Source organism: Tursiops truncatus, chromosome 20 (assembly GCF_011762595.2).
Source record: "Tursiops truncatus isolate mTurTru1 chromosome 20, mTurTru1.mat.Y, whole genome shotgun sequence".
NCBI lineage: Eukaryota > Metazoa > Chordata > Mammalia > Artiodactyla > Delphinidae > Tursiops > Tursiops truncatus.
The window spans coordinates 48,941,528-48,957,966 of NC_047053.1; the positions used below are offsets into that span (position 1 = coordinate 48,941,528).

Below are 16,439 nucleotides of genomic sequence, written 5' to 3' on the forward strand. Positions count from 1 at the left end.
GTGAGAATATTTATGGTATTTTACTAGAAGGCAAGAGCTTAATTTCATGGACAGATAACCCCCTGGGAACAGGACAGTGTCCAACCAGGTGGTAAACTGCATGATACAAACATTGTTCAAAGGAAACGGTATGAAGAAGGCCTTTAAGTGAGGGTTAATTTGTGTGAACTGAGGGAGTTCTCCCCGTAAGAGGTGGCTCTTGATGGCTGGCCAGGATGAGCCTCTAAACAATGAGAAGGAAACGGAAACGGGTTGGGAACGAGGTGCTCTGGTGGACCAGGGAGGATGGACTCTCCCTGGGGCCGGGTGAGGGATGGGCAGCTCACCAGACTGAGTGTCAGATAGGGACTCTCAGTCCACGTGTTTGTTGAAAACTTGCCTCCTTTTGCAGCTTAAAGCAAAGATTTCATAAATAATTTTAGGGTTTATTTCTCGTAGATTTGGTATGATTCTTTTAGATGAGAACTGTCATTTCGACACAAAAATAAAATTGTTCACATTGTGGCTGTTTCTTTAAAGACAGGCTAGGCTGCAAAGCCCAAGTGTTTGGTTAAGTCTGGTGACCCTCTTGGTGATGAGGAAACCTCAGAGTATGGATCCCACGTTAGTGTAGTGGGGGAGGGTGCCTCCTGTCAGCAGTTTCCTAAGGGCAGAGGACTGGAAGGCAGGGGAGGGTGTGGGATTTTTAAGTTTTTTTCCTCCTGTTGTTGTGTGCCTGGACCAGTGGTTCTTAAGCAGAACACTTTTGCCCTGCAGGGGATTTGGCAATGTCTGGAGACGTTTGGGATTGTCCTGTCTGGGGGATAGGGTGGGGTGTTACTGGCATCCAGTGGGTGGAGGCCAGGGTGCAGTTAAATGTGCTCTAAGGCACCAGGATGCCCTCGACACAGAATGATCCCCGAAATGTCAAGAGTGCCGAGATCGGAGAACCTCATTTGTGTAGTGGTTTATTTTCTCTTTTTTCTCCTTGTTTATTTGGCACTTGTTTTAAAATCCTTATGTCTCTTCCCTTATTAGTCAAAGGCAGTGCTTCCCAGAGGGGTCTGCAGACAAGGCTTCCAGTCACCCTGTGTTCTGGCTTAACACGGGGGCCTGAGCCTCTGGAACCCGAGTCTCAGCCTGGGGTCCCAGATCTGTGTGTCTGATGGTGCCCTTGGTGACCCTTGCACCTCTGGAGCTTGAGAGCCACTCCTCTCAGGCTGTAGCGACGTTTCTTGTCACCAGCCATCTTACAGTATTGTCCCTGGACCCACCTGCCTCACTCACCCTAACCAGAATATACTGGAACGCTATGTTGCAGCCTCTGCTGCGGAAACACCTATGGCCCGTGTGTGGAGAGAGCGGCTAGCACATGGCCTGAGTGGGAGGCAGGTCCTTCTTAGTAAAAAGGCTGGAGCGTGCCACGTGGAGACAGGGGGCCTAGGGCCTCAGAGGACAGGAAGGGGGGGATTGTGTCCCTGCCTCCTGACACAGTGCTGGGAGAAGGAGGTGGCTTTGCGCTGAGGGCGACAGAACAGCCTGCCCTCTGGATCCTGCCCTCCTGTTTATCCACTCAGGAAGGGAGAGGGTACCTTAAGTAAGGGTTAACATCCTCCCTTGGAAGCCACCATCAGCTTTTTGCTTCCAAGGGGGAGAAAAAAGCCGCTGCAGCCTGTGAGCAAAGGCTCTTGGCGCGTCCCCCCTCCGAGGCCGCGAGTGGGGGCGTGGTGGGCGGGGCACTGTCATCGCATTCATGGAAATAAGGCTGGAGGAAGGAGCACACGCGCCAAGTGTCAGCCCGGCGACGTCTCCGTCCACGCCTGCCTTCCCCACCAGCATCGGTTCCCTCTCCACCCGGGTTTCCGCTCAGCTTTTGTGTTCGCGGCCGCCGCCTCTGCCCTGGCTGTGCGGACGCACGTTCTGTGCGGGCTCCATCGCTGCCTCCGCCCGGCGCTGTGGGGGCAGCCGGGGGCCTGGGACTGGGGGGTCGCGGTGCTGGGCCACCATGGCCTCTGAAGCTGAGAGCTGCCAGCTGCCCGGGCTTTGACGTCGCCGCCCTGGGGCTGCCGGGATCCTGGGGCTGCCGGAGAGGGGACTCGCCCTGGGTAAGAGGCCGGGTGGGTGGCGCGTGTGAGCCCATCGTGTGCAGCTTCCTGTAGAGCGCGGATCCCTCTGTTATTATTATGCGCCGCCGCTGCTGCCGGCCTCTCCCACCCAGGAGCAGGCAGCAGCGTGATGTGTGCAGCGGCTGCTTCTCTGCATGTCTGTCTTGTGGTTTCGCATTCTGCTCTCTCCTCCTAGGGTTTTTCCAGTAGCTTCTTCAAATAGAGGTTTAAACCTTCAGTGTGGTTTCTTCTAGGCCTGAGATTGAGGAGCAAGCTAATAACCGATTTCTGTGGTCCTGCTCTGGTGAGGTTAGAAATAGGCCGGCAGAAAGCAGAGGGGCAAATCCGGCGAGATCTCCCTCTCAACCCACCCTAGGAGTTTTTATTTTACTCATTAAGAACTTTGGAACCTTCCCCGGGTATGGTAGCCCTCTTTCCAAAAATGCACATAGAAGAGGAGCTGGAGTCCCGCGTTTATTTTGGTGCCAGGGGTCTGTTCCAGCTGTCAGCCAAGGCGGGGGGCAGTGTTTCAGTCTGCAGAAGTGTTCAGGGTTTTACAAAGGGCCAGCGTACACATAGGTTTTAGGAAGGCGGGTAAAGTGAGAGCGAACTGACTTCTTCAGTTCTTCACGCCCTCACCGAGCCTCTCTTTTGGAGGGAAGGGATGTGGTGGCACAGCTGTGCAGTGCCAGAGATGGCAGCTGGTGTGGGGAGGGAGGAGAGGGGCGCCGATGCTCAGTTCGGCTGCTAGGATGGGAGCTCCGAGGCTCCCAGAGAGCACGAGGGCTCTGCGATGTCTCAAGGAGCCAGAGGTAGAACATGGCTCTCCTTGCTGAGCTGGCTCCAGCTCTGCTTGCAGTCTCTGTGACCCTTTCAAAAACAGCCTTGGAGACAGAGATTGCAAGTATGAGTGCTGGAGAGAAACTGCTGCAGAAGTCCAGCTGGATCACATAGTACCACTGCTAGGTTTTAGAAAAGCTTGAGGTTCTTAAAATGATTATTTTCTAGTGTTCAGCTTTTCTTGAAAGCAGATGTTAACTTTATTTTTCTAAACCAAACTTTCAGGATAAAATTTTATGACTTTGTTTCTTTTACTACCTTGAAATTTGACTTCATTTTCCCTTTGGTTAGCTGGTTGAATCATAAGGTTATGCAAACTGGTCTTTGAGTTCTAGGATTTATTAGATAAAATGTGTTGATTCCCTTCTCTGTGTAAGGTAAGATGATAAAATACCCTGCTTTCATGAGACAGTTTATGGAGCTGTTTATTATACACCCTCTCATTGGGAAGGACAAGGATGCTGACATGCCCATTCCTGCTTAAGGAAACCAGGGCAGGGAGAGGTGGTGGTTTTCTCCAGGTCACAGAGCAACTAGGCAGTGAAGCCCCACACAGGTGTCCCTCCCCCCACCCCCCAATCCCTGGGCAGTGTCTCATCTCAGTTAAGGGGGCCTGACTTGTTAGGTTAGCGGTTAGATGAGACGTCTCAAAGACTGAGATAGGAACAAAGTTTTCCTCAAAGATGCAGACTATGGTAATAAAATCTTTAATGTACTTACTTCTAGGTGGGAGACTGGGTGGTCTTTGTGTGGAAAGAATTTAAACTAGAAGAGTAAATATTCACCTTGGCAATTTGCTAGAAGGCACCTCTCACCTCCTGTGTTGAATGTCAGTTATGCTAGACACGTGCCAATTTAATTCTTTCTTTTAGAATCACTTAGGCTGTAAATTGGTGGTGAGACACTTCTCTTCCAGTGCTTTACACAAAAGTCAAATCATAGCTTCTTGGGAAAGGGACTAAGGTAAGCAGAAATCGGGAAGTCAGGATATTGCTATGAAAATTTTGTTTCATTTGTTTTTAATTACAGTAAAATATATGTAACATAAAATTTACCATTTTAAGTGAATGGTTCAATAGCATTAAGTTCATTTACCTTGTTGACAACCATCACCGCTATCCCTCTCCAGAATTTTTGCAAAACTGAAACTCTGTCCCCGTTAAACACTGACTCCCCATTCTCCCCTCCCCCAGCCCCAGACACCCACCATTCCACTTTCTGTCCCTGTAAATTTGGCTTCTCTAGGGACCTCATGTAAGTGGAATCGTACAGTATTGGTCCTTTTGTGGCTGGCTTATTTCACTTAGCATAATGTCTTCCAGGTTCCTTCATGCTCTAGCACGTGTCAGAATTTCCTTCCTTTTCGAGGCAGAATAATACGGTATTAAATTATACAGAGGGTTGCTGTAGTTTTGACTTAGTTGAAGGGAAAAGGAAGTGTTTCCCGAAGTCGGGAGACTTTCTGTAAAGGTGTGAGGTGGTCAAGTCAGCAGACTGTTGGCCGTATATGTGTCTACAAGTTTCAGATTTCGGTCACATCCCTTTGCTACATCCTCCTGTGCCCTCTGGTCTTGACAACTACCCTGAGGTCTGTCTCTAAGTGTGAGGCTGTCAGCGAAGCCCCTTAGTCATTGTAGCTTTCTGTTTCACTCATCTCTATGTTGCCTTTACTTAAGGACCCTGTGAATTTTGGTTGTTTTCTTATCCCCATCATGAAGATCTGACCTCATGTATTTCTTTTTTTTTGGCAATACGCGGGCCTCTCACTGTTGTGGCCTCTCCCGTTGCGGAGTGCAGGCTCAGCGGCCATGGCTCACGGGCCCAGCCGCTCCGCGGCGTGTGGGATCTTCCCGGACCGGGGCACGAACCCGTGTCCCCTGCATCGGCAGGCGGACTCTCAACCACTGCGCCACCAGGGAAGCCCTGACCTCTAACGTCAGCATAGAATTGAGAGTTTTGTGAAAGTCTGCTGACTGTTTGTATGTCACCAAAGCCTGAGTTCTTTCTAGTCTTTTGGGGTTTTTCACACTGGAAGGCACTGGGATCTCTTGAGAGACCAAGGTGACTTACCCCAGGGTGGAGCAGAGCGAGTGATCTGACCGGAGGATCTGCACAGGCTGATTCAGAAAGTGCCTGGTGGTTTGACCAGCACTCACCACACCATGAGTTCTGTACGCAGGCCCTTTGATCTTTGTCTTTGGAGGCACACCGCCTTCACTCCGCGGGCAGCTTCCCAGATTTGCGCTCTTGAACCCAAAAGCTGTTTGTAAAAAGCTCATGTTCCCTCTGGAGCCGGTAACAGTTTCTGGAGAGGGTACAGGAAGGCCCAGTGCTTTACTTTACCTTTCTTTCTTTTTTAAGAACATTTATTTTATTGAAATATAGTTGATTTACAATGTTGTGTTAATTTCTGCTGTACAGTAAAGTGATTCAGTTATACATATATGTGTGTGTGTGTGTGTGTGTGTGTGTATTCTTTTTCCTATTCTTTTCCGTTATGGTTTATCACAGGATATTGAATATAGTTCCCTGTGCTCTACAGTAGGACCGTGTTGTTTCTCCATTCTGTGTATAATAGTTTGCATCTGCTAATCCTCATGCTTTACTTTACCAGGCTGCTGTGGCTCCAGGTGGGCAGGTGGTTTCTGAGGCTGTGTGTGTTTTCAGTTTCATGAAACTCCAGCCTGGAAAAGGCCTGGCCTTGCTTAGCAGGGCACCCTGGCCGGCGCTGGCTCCGGAGGCCTGGAAGTGCTTTTTCTGCACACCGACGCCCTCCTGGGCTTCATGGAGACCAGACCTGTTTGTCTACTTTCTCCACACATGGGGAAAAGGGAGGGCCTTATGGACTCTTGGCCTCACCTTTTTAAATGTTTCCCTGCTGTGCTGGTTTAAATTTAGACCCTTCTTATCCACCGAAAGGCAAGGACTATATATAAGAAGGATGATGGTTGATGATTATGGTGGAAAAAATAAGGCAAATGACGTATTTTAAAGCTAGGCAGAGGGACCTGGTATAGCTGGAGGACCTCAGGGAGCTGTGTCTGGGCCCTAAAGCGCACCTCCAACACTTTGATAGATGTCACCCCTGGGGACGAAGGACAGACAACGCGGTCCCTTTTGGCTGGCAGCCGCCTGTATTCCTGTTGAGCAGAAACTGCTGTCAGAAGATCTGCCTTTTCAGTTAGACTTCATGGCAGGTCTCTGGGCACCTGCCCGTGACTGTGACCGCCGGAGAGGGAGAAGCTGGACCTAGCGAAGCCGCATGTGCATATCTACCCGCCCCCAGCCCGGAAGGAGGGCGCTGTCCCTTTAAGAGAGCCTCCTTTGTATGCGCTGGATGGAGCACATTGCTGCTCTGGGTTTCTGCCGGTTAAATCCGCAGAGCAACATTTAAATAAAGAAATAAATAGAAGGTCCCCTTGTGTGGCTTTTCTATTCACAGCCGAGCACAATGGTCCCTTGTTGTTGTAGGCTCTTTAATCCCCTTCATTAAATTGGAGCCCTGCAAGGGAATGGTGAGGGGCTGCTACTGGACTGGTCCCCGTGCTGGAAGCAGGACACCTTGTATTGAAATTAACCTTTGCAGGCATGAATTCCCAAGGCCTCCAGGCCCTCTGCCCCGTGTCCTTTATGCGCAGGCCGCTGCCTCCCTAGTTGCCATTCTTTTCAGGAGAAGAGGGCTTAGCTGCCTTCCTGGCACAGAAGCGTGGCTGCAGCACGTGGCAGTCGGGGGGTGGGGGTGGGGGGGTGGGGGAGGAGTTGTTTGTTGCTCTGCCATCTGGCCCATCAGATCTTTTACAGTTTAACCCTAATAGCTACGCAGGAGAGCCAGGGCGTGGGTAGATAGATGCCTTTCCCAGGGGCCCACGCTGCTTTCTCAGAAACTCGGGGTGCCGAGTGGATGTGGTGGTTTCTGAGTACCAGCTGTTCCTGTCGTGTCCTGGTGGCAGCCTTCCAGGGTCCTTGAGACGCCAGCTAGGATGCTAGGGATCGCTTACTCCTCTGGCTCTCCAGCCATGGTTTTGATTCTTCATGCTGTTAAATGAAATTAAGCATTTTGTCTGTGGAATTTTTCTTTTTTCCTCATGGGCAACATGAGAATGAGGGCTTGAGTTGAAAATTTGCTGTTGCATTGATAAGTTTAAGCAGAGGAAAATACATTTGTTAAAATGCTGGATTTTTTTTTCTCACCTCAGAGCAAAATTCCACTGGAAAAATGAGATCTAAATCTGCTTCTTTTTTTTTTTTTTTTTTTTGTAGTAAGTTCTTAGGTGATTTGTTGAACCAAAAGGGAAGCAGTGCTGTGATTTAAGGGTACTAAGTGTGGAATGGCGAAGCGATTTAGAAATCGCGTGGTTAATGTCAGGAGACAGCTTCAAAGTAAATGTGGATAAATGTCTTGCTGGTTCTAACTGCACATTGGCTAGAAGTATCTTCCATCTGACCACCAGGACATATTGATGTTCCGGAAAAACCCGAACGAACTTTCTGGCCAGCCCAATAGAAGGCCTGTCTTTTTCTAGTGACCATAGGCTAACATTTTTATTTTTCATTTAAAAAATGCAGTAGTACTTAACTGTATTATTTTAAGCAAGTATTCAGGAGCTCTTGTGCCCCGTCTCTCTCCATTCCCTGACCCCCTACCCAGAAGCAACCACTCATAATGAACTTATTCTGGATTTTGATCTTCTGGTAGATGCTGCCAGGTGTGTATTAATATTCTCTTCCTGCTGATTATTTTATCAGAGTCAAAGATTATCTCCTGATTTCCTTCACTTGCAGCATTCTTTCCTTCACTCTCTCTCTGTCCATTTTTGATAGTTTTTCACAAATGTCTGGTCGCTTAATTTTCATCTTTGAGACTTTCATACACGCATTGACAACCTTGATTTCTGTCTGTGATCTTTCACGCGTGCCTCCTGCTCCTTTGTAAGAGGAGGTGCGGGGACCCCGCTTGCCCCTCTCAGGCCCTCACACCTCCGTCAGCTCTTCCCCCATTTCAGCATGCTCACAGCTGATTACATACAGCTTTTGTCCTGGAACCTGAAGTGGCCTCTGTGCCACGTGCTCCCCACCGGCACCCGCCCCGCGACAGGAGTGTGCGCCCTCCTGGGAGCTCTTCCCAGCACCAAGGTCGATGCCTCCTTTCTTGCCTCCCATTGGCTTGTGGCTTGAACCCTGATTCCCTCTAGCCTTTGTTTTTCCTGTTTCTAGCTACCTCGTTGTTCTGTTGAGAGGAGACCCAGTGATGCCTTCTCCCATCGTAAACACTCCAGCTCTTTCCCATTCATTCTCTCGTCCACTCTTCCTGAGGACGGTCTTCTTGCAGCCCATTGGCCTGTTGTTCTGATCGGATCCTCTCCACGCTGTGAGCGTGCGTGCGTGTCGGGTCAGAATCGTCTTTGTTCAGAACTTTGAAAGGCCCTTCCACTGTCTTACGGGATCTCTGTTGCTCCAGCCCAGTTCTTGTTTTGTGGGTGGTCTGGTTCCCCTCTTTACTCCTCATCGAGGTTTCAGGATTGTCTTTAATCCTTCAACTTCTGAACTTTACTCTGAGGACTTCTCTGAGATTAAAAAAACTTTATTATACTGAATGGACTGACTTCTTGCTTATATTTTGTTTTGCTTCTTTTTTCAAGTCTTTTCTTTTGCACTTTGTTCTGTAGGAGTGCCTCAACTTCATCTTTTATCCTTTTATTGACCTTTTTTATTTTGGGAGAGGCTAGAGGGGCAAAATATGTTTAATTTCCAAGAGCTTATTATTTTTCTGTAGTTGTGTCCTTTTCATAGTTTCCTGTTCTTTCAAAGTTTTCTCTGTTCCCTTAATTATCTCTGTCTGCTCCAGGGTAGGTTATCTGCTCCCTGCCCTGCTGGTTCCCATTCGGGCCGGAGGCTCAGCCATCTCTGTGAGCGGAAGAATGATACGGTGGATGGGCTGAGTGGGAGCTCCAAGTGTGGGGACGGGCCTGGGGCATAAGTCTGCTCTCTACAGGGCAGTACCAGGCCTCCCAAATATAGGAATCGAGGCTCCGCCCTGGGCACCCTCTCCCATGCTTGCTCTCCGCGTGTCGGTCCAGCTCCTTTGTTTTTGCCTGGGGACAAATATATATTCAGAACCTTTGGGTGCCAGACACTGTGCTGGGTGCTGCGAACACGGCAGTGTCAGGCATGCAAGGTCCCTGCCCTGGTGGAGTCTCTGCTTTCAGAGGGAGGTGTTGGTGCTCTGCTTTCTTTGCCCTGGAAATTCGTTGAAGCCTCTTTTGCCGATGGCCCCTCTCCCCGTACTCTGTGGTATTGCAGGACTGTACCTTTTTTTATCCCTCTACTCCCTCTAAAGCAGCATCTCAGAAGGTGGAGGACCGCAGGCACATTTTGAACTTCTACTGCAGAAACTAGATTGTGACCTTCCAGAAAAACTGTCTTGTGTGAAGGCTAACCCAGAACGGCTGGGTGTTTAGATTCTGAAAAGGAAGCCACCACTGAGAGTTTCCAGTTTGGAACAGTAGAGACTGGCTTCTCAGGGTATCCAGCAGTCTTGAGATACAGATTTTTCACGTCATGGTTCTGGTTTTCATCAGCCTTGTTATGAGGACTGTAGTCTTGCCTCTGGTTGGGGTGAGACTCCTTAGTGATCTGATCAAGCCTTCTCTGTGGTGCAGAGTCAAAGCCTGGTTATTCATTCCCCCATGGAATAGCTATTAAAGAAATGAACTATTGCCTCAAATTTTGCAAAACCATGTTATGTTAGAAGCTCCGGAAATTAGTTTCTTAAAGCGAACTTCTCATCTTCATGGACTAGAAATTTTTCCGGTTTGTGAAGTCCAGAAGAAGCAGAGTGAACTCCTTTGGGTGTGCTTTTCTCTAGAATGGGGAATGGATCAGTATAGTTTGTGCTGTTTCTTAGAGTGGCTTTTGCTCTAACTAGAGCTGACCTGTTGTTCGTTAGCTTTCTCCTGAAGTAGCTGCTGGCATGCTCACCCCTGAGTTCACAGAGGCACAGTTGAGGCTGCACTTGGAAGGCCTGGGCTTGGGTGTAGGTGGTCTGTTGGAATCTCTAGATGGCTCTGCCTTCCAGCCTCTAGTGAATTAGGAGTGTATTTCAAACTACAGGACTCAGTGCGTTCATTAGGCTACGAAATCAGTTTCGTGGGCCACAGCCACTGTTAGGAAAACTAAGTGTAAAACAGTAGAAAATGTCAATAGATTTCACGTGGTGAGGGGTTTGTTTTTGTTTTCCTTTTTTGGCTGCACTGTGAGGCATGTGGGATCTTAGTTTCCCAATCAGGGATCAAACGCATGCCCCCTGCAGTGGAAGCATGGAATCTTAACCATTGGACCACTGGGGAAGTCCCAAGGGTATTATTTTTGTGTATGGGGGAGATTGGGTCGTGAAATCGAATGCATTTTTTAATTGTGGGTCTTGGAGAAGCTTAAAAGACACTTTTCTAGGGACTTTCCTGGTGGCGCAGTGGTTGGGAATCCGCCTGCCAATGCAGGGGACACGGGTTTGAGCCCTGGTCCGGGAAGATCCCACATGCCGCGGAGCAACTAAGCCCGTGAGCCACAACTACTGAGCCTACGGGCCACAACTACTGAAACCCGCACACCTAGAGCCCGTGCTCTGCAATAGAGAAGCCACCGCAATGAGAAGCCCGCACACCGCAACTAAGAGTAGCCCCCCGCTCGCCGCAACTAGAGAAAGCCTGCGTGCAGCAACGAAGACCCAATGCAGCCAAAAATAAATATACAGTGGAGAAAAGACAGCCTCTTCAATAAGTGGTGCTGGGAAAACTGGACAGCTACATGTAAAAGAATGAAATTAGAACACTCCCTAACACTGTACACAAAAATAAACTCAAAATGGATTAAAGACCTAAATGTAAGACCAGACACCATGAAACTCTTAGAGGAAAACATAGGCAGAACATTCTATGACATAAATCATAGCAAGATCCTTTTTGACCCACCTCCTAGAGAAATGGAAATAAAAACAAAAATAAACAAATGGGACCTAATGAAACTTAAAAGCTTTTGCACGGCAAAGGAAACCATAGACAAGACGAAAAGACAATCGTCAGAATGGGAGAAAATATTTGCAAATGAAGCAACTGACAAAGGATTAATCTCCAAAACATACAAGCAACTCATGCAGCTCAATATCAAAAAAACAAACAACCCAATCCAAAAATGGGCAGAAGACCTAAATAGACATTTCTCCAAAGAAGATATACAGATTGCCTACAAACACATGAAAGAATGCTCAACATCATTAATCATTAGAGAAATGCAAATCAAAACTACAATGAGATATCATCTCACACCGGTCAGAATGGCCATCATCAAAAAATCTACAAACAGGGGCTTCCCTGGTGGCGCAGTGGTTGAGAGTCCGCCTGCCGATGCAGGGGACACAGGTTCGTGCCCCGGGCCGGGAAGATCCCACATGCCGCGCAGCCTGCGTGTCCGGAGCCTGTGCTCCGCCACGGGAGAGGCCACAACAGTGAGAGGCCCACGTACCGCAAAAAAAAAAAAAAAAAAAAAATCTACAAACAATAAATGCTGGAGAAAAGGGAACCCTCTTGCACTGTTGGTGGGAATGTCAATTGATACAGCCATTATGGAGAACAGTATGAAGGTTCCTTAAAAAACTAAAAATAGAACTACCATATGACCCAGCAATCCCACTCCTGGGCATATACCCTGAGAAAACCATAATTCAAAAAGAGTCATGTACCAGAATGTTCATTGCGGCTCTATTTACAATAGCCAGGACATGGAAGCAACCTAAGTGTCCACTGACAGATGAATGGATAAGAAGATGTGGCACATATATACAACGGAATATTACTCAACCATAAAAAAGAATGAAACTGAGTTATTTGTAGTGAGGTGGTTGGACCTAGAGACTGTCATACAGAGTGAAGTAAGTCAGAAAGAGAAAAACAAATACCATATGCTAACACATATATATGGAATCTAAAAAAAAGTAAAAGAAAAAAAAATGGTCAGAAGAACCTAGGGGCAAGATGGGAATAAAGATGCAGACCTGCTAGAGAATGGACTTGAGGATACGGGGAGGGGGAAGGGTAAGCTGGGAGAAAGTGAGAGAGTGGCATGGACATATATACACTACCAAACGTAAAATAGATAGCTAGTGGGAAGCAGCCGCATAGCAGCAGGAGATCAGCTCGGTGCTTTGTGACCGCCTAGAGGGGTGTGATAGGGAGGGTGGGAGGGAGAGAGATGCAAGAGGGAAGAGATATGGGGACATATGTATACGTATAACTGACACACTTTGTTACAAAGCAGAAAGTAGCACACCATTGTAAAGCAGTTATACTCTAATAAAGATGTTAAAAAAAAAGAAATAAAAATAAATAAATTTATTTTTTTTTTAAACAAGACACTTTTCTAGACAAGGGTGGGGAAAAGCTGGATAAAAAAGGAAGAATCAGCTTAGAACCTAATTAACTAACCTGTGCTGAGACTTAATTGTGGTCTATTGTTTCTACCCTCTTCTATTGTCTTCCATGATTTTTATGAAATATTTGGGGAGAGTAACTGTGCTCTGAACGCAGTAGATTCAGTTTCAGTGCCATTGTTGGCAAGTCGTGCACCCTGACTGCGCCTTCAAGCAGAACTGTTCCACTGTGCTGCCCAGTAGAAACGTAATATGAGCCACAAATGCAGTGTTACACTCCAGCAGCCCCTGTGAGCACAATTAAAATAATGTATTTTATTTACCAACTTATCATTTCAATGTTTAATCAATACAAAAAAGTATTAAAGAGATATGTTAACTTTTTTGGTACAAAACTGGTGTGTATTTTACACACACAGCCCATCTGAAAGTGGGCTAATCACATTTCAAGTGCTTACTACCCACACTCGGCTTGTGGCCACCACATCATACGGAGCAGTTCTCACTTACTGAGGCGCCTGCGCGAAGGATGGGAGCATCCAGGTACTGCCCCCCCAATCTGGCAACATGGGGCCCTTTGCTGTGGCCCCCAAGGGAATGGGACCAACACTTGTGAGCCCCTCCTAAGCCCCAGGCGGGATGGGGCGCACTTCAGTGACTGTGGGACTTCACCCTCACAGCAGCCAGTGCATGGGCGAGGGTGTCCCCATTTTATTGGTGGTGAACGCGGCCTGAATAGGTTCAGTAACTGTGCAAAGTGGCCTGAGTGCCGTGTGGTGGGATGGATCTGGGATTGGAGCCGGGCGTGCCTGATGCCAACGCCTGTTCTTCCATCGACCGCTGGCTGCCCGCACACTCAGAAGGGCCGTTGTAGGGCCTACCTACCCTGAGCCCCTGCTTTTAGAGGACATGGAGTCTTGAGGAATGGGGAAGCGTTTTGTGGTGAGAACTGTGATGGGGAATTAAGTAACTTTGTTCTGATGATAAGAGCTCATTTAAAAATATGATTCGGGCTTCCCTGGTGGCGCAGTGGTTGAGAGTCTGCCTGCTGATGCAGGGGACACGGGTTCGTGCCCCGGTCCGGGAGGATCCCACATGCCGCGGAGCGGCTGGGCCCGTGAGCCGTGGCCGCTGAGCCTGTGCGTCCGGAGCCTGTGCTCCGCAACGGGAGAGGCCACCACAACAGTGAGAGGCCCGCGTACCGCAAAAAAAAAAAAAAAAAAAAAAAATATGATTCAAAAAATGTTAAAGGGTATAAAGCAGAGAGAAAAGTCCCCGTAACCCCATCCTCAGAGTTAAACATTGTTTCAGTTTGGGGGTGTGTCCTTCTAGATTTTTTTTCTCTGTACATACTAGTCTCTCCCCTTCCCCTCCAGAATGGCACAAAACTGTTGTTCACGTTGCCTCTCTGTTGCCTCCCCCTCCCCGCTAGGGTCATGGCCATTGCCCTGTGTCGGGGCTGGACCCAGTGAGGGAGCTGAGGCCTAGAGAGATGGATTAACCAGGGGCCTGAGCCCCCCACCCCTCAGGATGGAAATGGCCAGGGCCTGGCCCACAGTCCTCCTCTTTCATTCCTAGCCAACCTCATCTCATCTCAGGCAGCCTTTTCTCTCTTGTTTTTTTGTGACAACTGTTCCTTTATCAGAACTCTTCTCTGTGATCCACTATCCTTTCTAACCTTGGTAATCCTGACGGAGAATGGGAGCCAGATCCGTCCCCAGCAGTCGCTCATTTCCGACACTGGCTTCTCACCCCTTCCGTGGTACCTTTGTCCTTTTGCGTCTCTGGATTGTATTTATTTTTGGCGAGGAAAAGCTTTCTTAGTAATCCTTCCCTCCTTCTCTGTAGTTCCCAGTGACCTGACTGCAGAGGAGCGCCAGGAGCTGGAGAACATTCGGCGGAGGAAGCAGGAGCTGCTGGCTGACATCCAGGTAGGAGCTGGGCAGCCACCTCGACCAGGTGTCTTCTCGTGACACCTTCTGCCTTGGTCTCACCACAGTTCTGATAAAGTGCAGGTATTGATAACCAGCTTTGCTTATTAACAAGTGAGAGTGGAATCTCAGAGAGGAGGAGTGCTCTGTAAGCTGCACCCAGCTGGCCGGCTGTCAGGCTAGAGTGACAGGTCTCCTGACTGCGACTAGAACCCAGGCTTCAGGTTATGTAGACCCATGTCCACGTCCTGGTGGCCACTTTCTGGCAGGGCGATTCTAGATAGAGAATTTTGCCTCTCTGGTCTTCAGCTTCTTTTTCTGTAAAATGGGAATGAAAACACCTGTTGATAGGTTGCCATTAGTTGGATTATTTAGCCCCTGGGGAAGCCAATTCTTTTAGAATTCTCTGCTCTGTAACACATTTGAGAGCTCAGGGGCAGGGACGGGAGGGGGCACACCCTGTAACGCCAAGCTGCGAAGTGTATCGTCGGAAAGACTGGGCGTGCTCCAGTGTTGATGTGAGTATACTTTGCTGTGGCCCTAGTTCTTTGATTCCTCCTTCACTGGTAAGTGCTGGGAAAGCTTCGCAGTTCTTCACTCAGAAGCCCCTCCAGCGTGACGGTCGTCCACTCTTGAGGGCCTGCTTAGATGGGGGAGGGGTGGAAGGCAGAGCTGGGATCAGCGTTCCCTTTGCCAGCCACTTGGCGGCACTGTTGGCCCAGCACCAGCACTGCTGGCCGGGCAGCCTGGGCGTTGCGGGGAGTGGTTTATCCTGGGAGTCTTCCGTCACCCGCTGTTCAGTGAGCTGCGGCTGTGCTCCAACAGACTGTGTTAAGGCTGCCGTTTTCAGTGGAAAAATACATATTGTACATAGTGTGTATGATTATAAATTTCTGTCCTAGACTAAACTCCTTGTGGTCAGGAGGTATCTTTTTCACCTTTGTATTTCCTAGAATGTTTACTATCTGGTAGGAACCCAAGAAATATTTGTTGAATAGATGAATTTTCCAAAAATGTTTAGATTTTGGGGGGGCGTCATCTTATTTAATTTCATTTTGCTTTATTTTAGTTTTTGGTTGGAGGGAGTTGTGCGAGATTTTAATTTGATCTGTATCTTCCTCCTGGTAATCCTGGGCTGTGTGTTTTGCAGAGGCTGAAGGATGAGATAGCAGAAGTAGCTAATGAAATTGAAAACCTGGGGTCCACAGAAGAGAGGTGAGTCTGTCCTCTTCCAGGTGGTTTTGTGGCTGTAGAATCGCCAAGTGCCAGCCTGCAATTGTACACACGTGGTGTATTTAAGAAGAAAGTGTGTTTTCTGCCCTCTTTGCCTAGCAAGCATGTATGTAACCATACTTTTTGCCTTTAGCACAGGGACTTCTAAATGTGAGGGCTTTTGACATTGTTGGAAAGGCTGAACTGGAGAACTTGGCAGGTCCCCCAAAGCCTTAAATTGCCCTTAAACTATCATGTGAACTATTTCTTCCCTTCTCTTGTCCACTGTGTACCTATTCTAGAGTTTCTGTTTTTCCTTTTTGGGTAAAGGAAAAGCTTAATGGATGATGCCAGTGCAGTTCCCGAAGGCTGGAGGCCCAGTTGTGTCTGGGTGTCATCATAAGCTTGCTGGTGCCTCCCTAAGACTTAAGAGAAGAGAACGTAGAAATGAGATTATAGCACAAAGTGACAAGGGATGTCTGCAGGTTATTTTCTTCTTTCAACTACATGAAATCTTAGTTGCTTTGAGAGTTTAATTTTGAATGGGATTCCCAGACCATTTTCTAACTGCTTAATGTCGTAAATGGGCTATTTCTAATTCACTACATGTCTGTATTTTTCTAAGCCTGAGTCTCCCTGTCTGGCTTCATGAGACTGTTTGATTTTGTTATTTTAAACTTGTGTGGGCAGGGCCATCAGGGATTAGTGAAGCTGCATGTCCTGCAGAAATCGGCCAGCTCATCACATCCAGTCACAGCATTGTCAGTTCTGAATTATAGCTTTCTTACTTGCCAGTAAAAAAAAATTGTAGCTTAAAAGAAATGGACAACTAGGAGTTCATCAGAATTTACAATTTCTGCTCTTATAAAATATACTCTTAGAAGAAATGAATAGGCAAACCACAGATGAGGAGAAAATACTTGCAATACCCAAATTTGAAAAAGGACCTGT

General features: G+C 48.0%; 1 protein-coding gene across 4 annotated transcripts in view; it reads left to right on the plus strand.

The window, feature by feature from the left end:
* CYTH1 (cytohesin 1) overlaps window positions 1-16,439 on the plus strand; it is a 92,726-nt gene that overhangs the window by 43,192 nt on the left and 33,095 nt on the right. For 3 of the 4 annotated variants that reach the window (XM_033848601.2, XM_033848600.2, XM_033848603.2), the window contains exons 2-3: window positions 14,194-14,276; window positions 15,427-15,491. In XM_033848601.2, the coding sequence (XP_033704492.1) occupies window positions 14,194-14,276; window positions 15,427-15,491 (148 nt within the window). Of the gene's footprint in view, window positions 1-1,773; window positions 2,085-14,193; window positions 14,277-15,426; window positions 15,492-16,439 lie in introns of those variants that run through there. The other variant, XM_073798252.1, reaches the window with a different exon arrangement.